The sequence below is a fragment of the Elephas maximus genome, chromosome 8 (genome assembly GCF_024166365.1).
Source record: "Elephas maximus indicus isolate mEleMax1 chromosome 8, mEleMax1 primary haplotype, whole genome shotgun sequence".
Classification (NCBI taxonomy): Eukaryota; Metazoa; Chordata; class Mammalia; order Proboscidea; family Elephantidae; genus Elephas; species Elephas maximus.
Window position 1 is genome coordinate 18,515,693 of NC_064826.1, and position 12,585 is coordinate 18,528,277.

The 12,585-nt window shown below is 36.2% G+C and overlaps 1 protein-coding gene across 5 annotated transcripts in view; it reads right to left on the reverse strand.

Moving 5' to 3' along the window:
- Positions 1 to 12,585, reverse strand: part of MKLN1 (muskelin 1) — a 363,210-nt gene that overhangs the window by 96,614 nt on the left and 254,011 nt on the right. For all 5 annotated transcript variants that reach the window (XM_049893182.1, XM_049893181.1, XM_049893185.1 and 2 more), the window contains one exon: positions 9,680 to 9,872. In XM_049893182.1, the coding sequence (XP_049749139.1) occupies positions 9,680 to 9,872 (193 nt within the window). The remainder of the gene's footprint in view (positions 1 to 9,679; positions 9,873 to 12,585) is intronic.

The window sequence follows — 12,585 nt, forward strand, 5'->3', positions numbered from 1 at the left end:
TCACACTCATCTTAGAAAAATCCCCATCTCTTTTCCCTTAAGTATTCTTTAACTATTTTGGAAAAAAAAACACCACCACACAAAACCACTGGGGGAAATTCTTCCAAGCGCTCCTAAGTCAGTGGTCATAGCAACAGTTCCAATCAAATGAAAGACCCTAACCTTTCAGTCATTCTGAACATTGCAAGTAAAATTAAATTCTCTAATTGCTTCTTCAACCAACTCTTTTATCCCCACTCTTCACAAGCTACAAAGCTTCCAAATACCCTACCCGTTAAGATCTTCATACCATTTCTCTTCTATGAAACAAAACCATCCTATAAAAAATATTACTGACTTCAGAAAATACGGTCAACAGTTTTTCCAAGTCAATAAAGCAAATTCTTAAATATAATGTATAAATTTGTAAAATAGTTTTGTAAAAACATACATACACACACAAAGATGGAACAAATTACAACACTGACATACATCAAAAAAGTTACGTGATTTTTTTTGGTTGTGGCAGAATTAGGATGATTTTTGTTTGGCTTTCTTTTTTTCTTTGTACTTTCTTGTTTACCAATTCTTTGCATTGTTATTGTTGTTATGTGCCGTCAAGTCGGTTCCGACTCATAGTGACCCCATTCACAACAGAACGAAACACTGCCTGGTCCTGAGCCATCCTCACAATTATTGCTATGCTTGAACTCATTGTTGTAGCCACTGTGTCAATCTACCTCGTTGACGGTCTTTCTTTTTTCCGCTGACCCTGTACTTCGCCAAGCATGATATCCTTCTCCAGGGACTGATCCCTCCTGACAACATGTCCAAAGTATGTAAGATGCAGTCTCGCCATCCTTGCTTCTAAGGAGCATTCTGGTCGTACTTCCTCTAAGATAGATTTGTTCGTTCTTTTGGCAGTGCCACGGTATATTCGATATTCTTCGTGAACACCACAATTCAAAGGAGTCAACTCTTCTTCGGTCTTCCTTATTCATTGTCCAGCTTTCACATGCATATGATGTGATTGAAAATACCAGGGCTTCAGTCAGGCGCACCTTAGTCTTCAAGGTGACATCTTTGCTTTTCAACACTTTAAAGAGGTCCTCTGCAGGAGATTTACCCAATGCAGTGCGTCTTTTGATTTCTTGACTGCTCCTTCCATGGCTGTTGATTGTGGATCCAAGTAAAATGAAATCCTTGACAACTTCAATCTTATCTCCATTTATCATGATGTTGCTCACTGGTCCAGCTGTGAGGATTTTTGTTTTCTTTACGTTGAGGTGCAAGCCATACTGAACGCCGTGGTCTTTGACCTTCATTAGTAAGTGCTTCAAGTCCTTTTCACTTTCAGCAAGCGAGGTTTTTTGCATGTAACACTATAATTACCAGAAGAAAAACCACAAAACAACTAAATATGTAGAGTTATTTTCTAAACTTTGGGAGAACTTTGTAACATATCTTTATTACCAACATAAGCCACTTTCATATCCTTTCTTTACCACTGAAATGTCTCCTCAGCTCACTAGACATATCCACGTTTCTACAAGCGGTGCTTTGTACACTAAGGTTAGCTTGTTTTAACAAGGATAAAGACAGCCAAATATGCCAAAAGGTATTTACAATCAGGTTGCAGAGGCTATTCTTCCAAATTTTAAAAGATTAAATATTCCAAACTTAAAATATTAGACATTATGATGAAAGTTAAGTGATCTTTAGGTAAAATAATCCTAACCTCCTTCTGAGTAATGATAATTAACACAGCATCAGAGATAATGTGTGCTCACCGTGCAATAAATGCTCACACAGAAAAAAATGGCGGCCTTTCCCAGCAATACAGTTGACATTTCCTTTGAGTTGTCTTAATGTTACTAAGTTTCTTACAACACTAAAATAAACTACCAATAAAACCCCATTTCCAATAAAGCATATTTGTAGGACATAATGGAGCTTTGACAAGTCACACCATTTTGCACAGAGTATTTTTAGTCAAGTAAACAAAGAAAAAAATATTGCTTTGGTAACTCTTTAATTTGCTTCTCTATCTCCCTAACAAATTATTTTTGTCTTTACCAGTCTGAAAGTCACAATTCTCCTTGATACCTCTTACTTTTCGGTAGAAATCACTTGAAAACCTGAAAAAAATTATTTATATGTAGCATTAACAAATCTGGAAATTTTTTTTTTTTTTAAGACCCTATCAAAGAAGAAAGGATTCACTGGTATAGAGTACCTACTGTGCTGCAAGACACTACGCAGGTTAACTCACGTACTCCTTAAAGCAAACCCATGCAATGGTCATTATTAACAATTGCACAGATTAGAAAACCAAAGTTCAGAGAAGTTAAATAACATGCCAAGGACTCAAAACAAAAAGGCACGAAGCCCAATTCAAAAGGCTATATATTCTTTTCGCCTCTCCACAGACTCCATATAAATATAGGTACACAAATATCACAGAGTAGTTTCTTAAATTACAACCTATTATAAAACACTACACTAAGAGACATGGCAAAATTTACCAATTCAATAACACATGAAAAAGAACTAGACTTTGTGAAATAAAACTCACCGTACCTGGCCATTCCTCTACAATGTTAAATAATTCCAATAAAATAAAACATAAACAAAAGTAAAAAGTAGCAATATAGTATTTATGATTTGAAGAAATGTAATCTGTGTCTTAATAAAGACTTCCTGGCTACTGTGGGTGAAGTTTCTACTTTGTTTCCTTTCTTTTCTGGAACACTGGTTTGCCACTACTCCAGATCCGTTACGAGAAGTAATTCTGTCAGCTGGAAGTTGTTCCACACAGGCAATGGCTAGTTTAAGAAACTAACTGCTCTATCAAAAACCAACAACAAGAACAAAAACTAAAACAAAAAGCTTCTTCTTTGGGAGAAACCATTGCTCAACACAGGACGTTAAGAAAAAAAAAAAAACAAACTGTCACTGTCAAGTCGATTCCAACTGATAGCAACCTATAGGACAGAGTAGAGCTGTCCCATAGGGTTTCCAAGGAACGGCTGGTGGATCTGAACTGCCGACCTTTTGGTTAGCAGCCGAGCTCTTAATCACTGTGCCACCAGGGCTCCAACATAAGACATGAGAACTAGAAATTTATAAATTTCAGCCCTCTTTCCCTGCCACCAACACACACCCCTCCTCCCAGCTGTCTAACTCTGTTACTAACCTCTTGACACTCATTTTATAATACCATAGAACCACTTCCCATGAAAAAGTATTACAAAGACATAAAAAATACTATGTTGCACTTTGCAGAGAAAATATGCTAAATTAAAGGTTACCCCATTTACTCTATTCTAGTACATATTACTGCTGCAAACTTTAAAGTGAGGTAAAGATTTTTTTTAATACACTGCTTTCAAAACCTCATTTTAATGTAAAAAAAAAACAAAACTCTATGACTTTCAAGATCTAAAAACAAAAGAAAAATTGACACTTCTGCATCCCCCAAAAAATCTCACAATCTTTTCTGTATTCCTAATTCTGAAAAGTCTTCCTAAAGCCTTTGGTTTTGGCAGGCCTATCTGTGGATATTTTATACAATTTGAGGAAGGAACTTAGGCTTTCAGTTTTTAGTTGTTAGGTGCTACTGAGTCAGTTCCAACTCACAGCGACCTTGTGCACAACAGAACGAAACACTGCCTGATCCTGTGCCATCCTCACAACTGTTCTTATGCCTGAGCCCTGTGGTGGTTAAGACTGTGTGTCAATTTGGCTGGGCCATGATTCTCAGTGTTTTGGCAGTCATATATTGTTGTGATCACTTCCCTGATGTGATTTGATACGTGATCACCCCCATGATGGGATCTGCTGTGAGTAGCCAACCAGTTGAAAGGGAGTTTCCTCGGGCTTGTGGCCTGTATCTGAATATAAGCAGACATTCTGGCTTTTGCCTGCGCTGGATCCTGCAGCTGGTTTCTGTTAATCTGACCTTCGGTTCTTGGGACTACAGCTAGCAGCTAACCTGCGGTCTTACCTGCCAATCTTGGGATTTGTTGATCTTCACAGCTTGTGAGAAAAAGCCCTGCTCTCCAACCTGCTGATCTTGGGTTCACCAGCCCCTGCAGCTATGAGAATCGGGAGCAGCTTTGCAGTCTTGCCTGCAGATCTAGGGATGCATCAGTCTTCACAGCCTGTGAGCAACAGCCCTGCTCTCCAACCTTCCGACCTTGGGTCCACCAGCCCCTGTGGCTATGTGAATCAGGAGAAGCCTCTATCCTGATCCATGGACTTGGGATGTTCCAACTTCTACAACCACATGAGCCATTTCCTTGATATACATCTCTCTCTCTATATATTTATACACTTTACTGATTTTGCTTCTCTAGAGAATCGAGCCTAAGACAAGCCCACTGTTGCAGCCACGGTGTCAATCCACCTCACTGAGGGTCTTCCGCCTTTTTGCTGACCCTCAATTGAAACATTAATGACATAATCATTTACAAAATATGACAATACCCATTATATTGTTTTGAAAAGTCTCAGAAACGAATTTAAAAAAGAAGCATTTCAACATGCCTGTGAACCACCCAAGTTAAAAAAATAACTTCCACGTTCTAAGTGGAAGTGAGACAATTGCTAATATTTCCAAATGTCTATTTTTGAGAAAAAGTCTAATAAAGCAAGAAATCAAAAGAGTCTAATAAAGGTGACACTATACAAAAGAACTTCAAATACGACTTAGGAGAAGGCACATTAAGCCCAAGTGGTTAATAATTTTCAAGCTATTTAACAAAAAAACTCCAGATCTAGTATCACCTCATTTTTTCCCTACAATTATGATTGCAAAAAAAAAAAAACATTTCAGACAGTCCTAACTCCGTATAAGCTGTTCTTGTCTCCAACAGTGAATACTCTTCTACAAAGCCCATGATTAAAAATGAAACTTAGGTATTACATAAAGCTTTTACAAAAGAGTATGTGTAACGCTCATTGAGCATCCCTGATTATAGCACTATTGTCTATACCCAAGCTTTCAGCACACTGATTACAGTACTGTTGTCTATACCCTGACTTCTAGCATACTGTTGTCTACACCCTGAATTCTACCACACAGATTATAGTACAGTTGTCCACACCCAAATTTCTAGCACACTGATTTCTCACCCAAACATAGATTATATTCAAAGAAAACTATTAAAAATGCACTTAGAGGTAAATACCTTGTAGAGTATAAGAACCTTTTTGATAATTCCGAAATGATAATGGCTGGATGAAAACAGACTTTTAAAAAAACATGAATTATAGCAGTTCATACTAAAATACCATTAGCAGACTACAATATGCAGATGACACAACCTTACTCTGCTGAAAGTGAGGAAGACTTGAAGCACTTACTGATGAAGACCAAAGACTAAAGCCTTCAGTATGGACTGTACCTCAACGTAAAGAAAACAAAAATCCTCACAACTGGACCAATAAGCAACATTATGATAAATGGAGAAAAGACTGAAATTGTCAAGGATTTCATTTTACCTGGATCCACAATCAAAGCCGTTGGATGTAGCAGTCAAGCAATCAAGCCACACATTGCATTGGGCTAATCTGCTGCAAAAGACCTCTCTAAAGTGTTAAAACACAAAGATATCACTTTGAGGACTAAGGTGCACCTGACCCAAGCAAGCTATGGTATTTTCAATTGCCTCTTACGCATGCGAAAACTGGACAATGAGGAAGATCGAAGAAGAATTGATGCCTTTGAACAATGGTGTTGACAAAGAATACCATGGACTGTCAAAAGAACAAACAAATCTGTCTTGGAAAAAGTACAGCCAGAATGCTCACTAGAAATGAGGACAGTGAGACCTCCTCTCAGTTATTTCGGACATGTTACCAGGAAGGATTAATCTTTGGAGAAGGACATCATGTTTGGTAAAGTGGAGTGTCAGTGAAAAATAGAAAGACCCTCAACAAGATGGACTGACACAGTGGCTGCAACAATGGGCTCAAGCATAACAACAATCATGAGGATGGTGCAGGGCCAGGGAGTGTTTCGTTCTGCTGTGCACAGGTTCACTATGAGTCGGAGCCAACTCCATGGCGCCTAACAATGACATACTGAACTAGTTAGGTATTTACTAGAACAGTAAAGTATAATGGTAAAGAGTATGGATACTAAAACTAGACTATCTAAGTTCATATCTTAGCTCTGTCACTCACTAGCTATGCTGACTTAGGCAAATTACTTAACCATTTGTATTTATTAAACGGGGATGATGATAATACACTAGAAGGTATGTATGAGAATGAAATAAGTTAATTTATATAAAAGGCTTAGAAGAGTAGATGGCACCTTGTAAAGCGCTCAGATACATGTTAGTTATGATGATGATGATGTAGTATTTCGAACTGCACTTGACCGGAAGCTAACAATCTTTAATGCACCTAGAGAGAAAAATAACTCAACAAAACTGACCCAGACAAACAACAACCCTGAACAGTCATACCATGTTTAAAGAAATTGAATCAACAGGCAAAAATATTTCATGGGGCAAGGATTCATTCTGTCATACATAAGTTCGCCGTGCATTGAAGCCAACTCAAGGGCACCTAAAAACAACAGCAAAGCAAATTCCAAACACAGCTTCACTGGTAACTTCTCCCAAACACACAAGAAAAAAGTAATCCAAATCCTAACATATTCAGAGAATAGGATGGAAAGGGTAACTCTTCAACCCATTATTAACCACTGAGATTAGCATAACACTGGTATTAAACATGATGAAAAAAATAATAAAAAATTACAAGAATAATCCTACTAACAAAAGTAGGGGGAAGAATCCTAACAAAATATTAATATTAGTCAATCTAAATCCAAGATATACAAAAAATATCATGACAAAGTATATCTGAGAAATGCAAAGTTGATTTACCATTAGAAAATCAATTACTGTGATTCCACACATTACCAGTTAAAGTAGGGGGAAAAATCATATCTCAAAATGCAGAGCAAAAATGATAAAACTCAGTATCAATTTATGACATCTTTAGTGATCTCAGAACAAGAATCTCCAAAAACACTAGGTCAAAAATCGCATTTAACAATGAAATGTTGTAAACATTCCTTTTGAGATCCTGATCTAAACAAGGCATTTTATAAATTTCAATATCAACTCCTCACAATAGCTAAGACAAAGGGCATTCTCAATCAAAATCTCAAAAAGATGTGAAAACTACTAAAAAAAAAAAAACTCTGAGAGAACCTACGTATGATTGACAACTACTGCATAAACCACAAGGTGAAAGGGGGGAGACAAAAGAAGGGAAAAGATAGAAAAAAAAGAAAGAAGAAGGGGAGGGAGGAGAGAAAGGGAGAGAACCTAGAAGCAAGAGGAGAGTTCTCAAATTGAAATGGTTGGACCTTCCTTATATCATAAAAGCACATTTTCTTTTTTATAGCAAATAAGTTAAACTCTGTAATATGAGGTTTACAGTACAAACTTTTACTTCTTAGGTGATTATTTTCACCCATCATTACGGGATTCTGTCTTTTTACCCTGGCAGGTTAAGAAGGAATAGCAATTATTGGTTCAGGAATCACCTCTACTGAAAGTAAGGATAAATGGAGGGATGTATGTAGACAAACAGAAAGCCTATTACAAAATAAATACAATCTGACACCTTCTTAAAATAAAGACCATACTAATATACTAAACGTTGTTTTTATTTCCTCCTTTCTAAGAAGCTTGATAGAATATGCTTTTGATTCCCTAAACTTTCCTACTTTGCAGGCCCGAACTACTTGCCCTTCTCTGCTATGTTTTTAGTGGAGCAGAAGCCAAAAGACTGCACTGTTTACTTCCTTATTTGTCCAACAAATCATCATCAGTGAAGTCAGGAGCAAACTGAACAACCCTGGAAGGAATGTTTATTAACTAAGCAGTGTTCCAAACCAGCTGTGGAGAGCCCAGAGCAGTACAAAAAATATGACTTGGCTCTACATCTCAGGAATAGATTTACTACCAATTTTCCTTAAACTTGGTTCCCTTCTAGAGCCAGAGGATAAGTTAGTTGACTGTAGTAATTAGAGTTGTACATGATTTTAAAAGCTTTTCCTAACCAAGTATACTACTAAAGAGACAATTTTAAAACACAACTGTTTTTAGCCTAATAATTAAAGTTGGCTTTTGTTTTTGTTTAACTTTCCCTTAACAAAATGATTTCAAATACCTCAAAGATAAAGATGTGCAACAAGTAAACAAACAAAAAAAACCCATAAAATTATCTGTGCTTCCTTTATCCTATGATGTTAAAAAATATATAGAATTCACTCTCAGAAATGGCATGCATACATACATATATACTTTCATTGGTGGCATTATATTTTTTGGTAAGAGGTTAATTACCGTATTTGTTTTATTTTTTCATGCTCCAAAGTATACTCTATTTCAAACACACCAGTCATTTGTTTATAAGCATCGTCATAAATTACATAAGCAGGAATGATGTACAAGGCTAAGAGTAGATTTGTCATTATATTTAATACAGTAGAGCTGGAAGCGATTCATTTAAGTTAGTATTAAATTCATAAACTCCAAGAAGGCAGTACTGTTTCTGTTTTCTTTAGCTGTAAAATACCCAGCCCAATATCTGAAAAATATGAGTACTTAATAACAGTGGATGATAATAACAGTGATAATATTAATATATGGAAGCAGAGCACTGAGTCTATTATTCTATTAATAACACTACTACTAATATAATAATAGTCTATATTCCCTTCCTATAAAACTCGTTGTCACTGAGTCAATCCCGACTCATATCAACCCTATGGGACAGAGTAGAACTGTCCCAGAGAGTTCCCAAGGAGCGGCTGGTGAATTCAAACTGCTGACCTTCTGGTTAGCACTGTGCCACCAGGGTTCTTCTTTATAAAAAGATAGACCAAAGTCATTTTCACAAATTTTATATTTTGCATCTATTCTGTTGTCACCATGAAAGTTACCGTGGGAGCCTCAACAAAAAAACTAGGATGTCGTTCTGTAAGCAACAAGAGTGTTCTTTTTTAAAAAAGAAATAACAAAACATACCAGACCTTAAATATCCAAAAGGGTGTCACCCTCCAAAGCGGTTGCCTTGGAAGTTTATGTATATGTATAAATACTTACATTTCTTTCAAGCCAGATTACAGGCTACTCAAGAAAATCAGCAATTATGCAGCATTCATACTACACAGAGCTGTGTCCAATCACAAATCTCTTAATTGATTGTAACTGCCTACTAATAACATTTCTTGGCTATTCAATCCCCCAAAAAGTAGACCATTAGAAAATACACGTCTCCTATCGACAAAAGTACTTAAAAGAATAGGCCTAGGCCACTGATCATAAAAAAAAAAAGGTGATATCAAAAGACTGTTTTTAACTCTGTTTAGGACTAGTTAATGTTAGCATTAGTAGGTGCAGCAGGCCTTTCCAAGATGACAACTTTATCTTAGATATGTAAGTTCAACTGTATTTCATGTTTTTTAAGTCCCGTTACATTATGGACCATCTTACATGTAAGAAGTCCCTAATACAAGTAGCTAACAATCTTTACAAAGTAAAAAGAAACAACACAAATATAAACATTAATAATTGGCATAAACCTAGATTCGTTCTGAAAAACCATCTCCTGTATGTACCTGAAATCACTCTAATAATCAACATAAGTTTACATGTTGATAACATACCATTTACAGCTTTTTCAATCAATTCTTCACAAGCATCAAAATCACCCTTCAAAACCAGTTTGTCGTGCAGATCTGTTAACATGGGATGTTCCAGGGCAATCTTGGTTTTCTTCTGCAGTGATTCAAAGGCCTCTGTATAATTGTGCTGTCGAAAGTGTTTTAGGCAAAGGCGAATGGCTTCCTGTTCACGGTACTACTAGAACACAGGAGAAAGAATGAAGAGAAGAGATTTGCTTAGTTGTTAACGTGTGAAATAGTAACAAAAGCAGTAACTAATCTAATCTGAGCATGTACTATGTGCCAAACACACACTATTTGTCAGATATCATTATTATTTCTAAATTATTTCTAATAACGGAAGCTTAGCCAATTGTAATAACATGCACAAGGTCACAAAGTATGTAGCAGAAAGACAGGAAACCACATCTAATTCCAGAGCCTGAACTTTGGAAAGCAAAGTAGCTCTTTGTAAAGCCTGCTTAAGACTGTAAAAATTATAGCTCCCATGGCATCTACTAACCAGATTACAAAGCTAGCACTGAAAGCATAGAAACTGTCAAACAAAATAGATTATACTTTTTGTTCTTGGTTCTGAGAAATAAGATATTATTTAAATGACAAATATTTCAAATATTTTTGTATTTCAAATTCACGAACAGGTTTTATGACCTAAAAGTCTTCAGAAAGAGACTATTGAAAATTCATAATTTTTTTCTAAGCCTGGGCTACCACATCTAAGAAATAGCTATAAAATAAACATCTCAACTAACTAGAATCCAAAAAGTGGGAAGCTCAATTAACTAATTTCTCCACTAAAGGAATGAATGCCAAAACTACAAGCTCATATAAAGATTTAAAAAACATTAACAACAACAACAAAAATGTCTGGGAATCAAATGAAATAAAAAGGATCATAACAGAGTACTATGAAAAACTGTACTTCAACAAATTTGGAAACCTAGAGAAAATGGACAAATTTCTAGAAACACACTACCAACGTAAACTAACACAAACTGAGATAGAAAATCTGAACAGAACTGTAACAAAAGAGATTGCAGAGGTAAAAAAAAAAACTCCTAACCAAAAAAAAAAAAAAACCCCTGGCCTAGACAGCTTCAAGGGAGAATTCTACCAAACACTCAGAGAAAAGCTCACATCACTACTACTCAAATTATTTCAGAGCATAGAAGAGGAAGCAGTACTCCTAAATTCTTTCTATGAAGCCAGTGCAATACTGAAACCAAAACCAGGCAAAGACTACACAAAAAAAGAAAATTACAAGCCAATATTTTTTTTTTTTTTATCCCTCATGAACACAGACACAAAAATTCTCAACAAAATTCTAGCCAATAGAATTCAATAGCATATCAAAAAAATAATACATCATGACCAAGTGGGACGGTTTAACATTAGAAAACCAATCAATGTAATCTACCACATAAAAAATAAGAATCACATGATCATCTCAATTGATGCAAAAAAGGTATTTAATAAAGTCCAGCACTCATTCATGATAAACACTCTCAGCAAAATAGAAGGAAAATTCCTCAGCATAATAAAGGGCATTTATATGAAACCAACAGCCAACATTATTCGCAATGGAGAGAGACTGCAAGAATTCCCCTTGAGAATGGGAACCAGACAAGGATGCCCTTTATCACTACTCTTATTTAACATTGTACCAGAAGTCCTAACTAGAGCAATAAGGCAAGAAAAGGAAATAAAGAAAATACAAGTTGGTAAGGAAGAAGTAAAACTATCTCTATTTGCAGATGATATGATCCTATACATAGAAAATCCCAAGGATTCCACAAGAAAGCTACTGTAACTAATAGAAGGACTCAGCAAAGTAGACATACAAAAATCAGTTGGATTCCTATACAACAACAGAGAGTACTTAAAAAAGGAAATCATGAAAATAACATATACAATAGGCCCGCGTAAGACAAAATACTTAGGAATAAATTTAGCCAGGGACATAAAAGACCTATACAAAGAAAACTACAAAGCACTACTGCAAGAAACCAAAAGAGGCCTACATGAATGAAAAACATACCATGCTTATGGATAGGAAGACTCGATATTCTGAAAATCGCAATACTACCCAAAGCGATCTACAGATATAATGCAATCCCAATCCAAATTTCAGCAACATTCTTTACTGAGGTGGAAAAACTAATCATCAAGTTTATATGCAAAGGAAGAACGCCCCAGATGATAAAGCATTATTGCAGAAGAACAAAGTAGGAGGCCTCACATTGCCTGATCTAAGAACATACTATACAGCCATGGTAGTCACAACAGCCCAGTATAGCAACAGACACATAGACCAATGAAACAGAATCGAAAACCCAGATATAAATCCATCCACCAACAGGCTTGCAAAGAGTCAGAATCAACTCTGTGGCAATGGGTATATGGGGATGGTCAGCTGATCTTTGACAAAGGACCAAAGTTCATAAAATGAGGAAAAGATAGTCTTTTTAACAAATGGTGCTAGCAAAACTTGCTGTTCATCCATTAAAAATGAAACAACCCATATTTCACAGCATATACAAGAACTAACTCAAAATGGATCAAAGACCTAAAACATAAAACCTAAAATGATGAAGATCGTGGAAGAATAAAATAGGGACAACGCTAGGGCTCCTAATCCAAAACCTGCTGCCATTGATCCCGACTCATAGCAACCCTTATAGGACAGAGCAGAATTGCCCCACGGGGTTTCCGAGGAGTGGCTGGTGGATTTGAACTGCTGACCTTTTGGTTAGGAGTCTGAGCTCTTAACCACTGTGTCACCAGGGCTCCAGAGGCCCTAATACACAGCATAAATTCAATACAAACCATAACTAACAATGCACAAACACCAGAAGTTTACATTAGATAACTGAGAGTTCCTGAACACT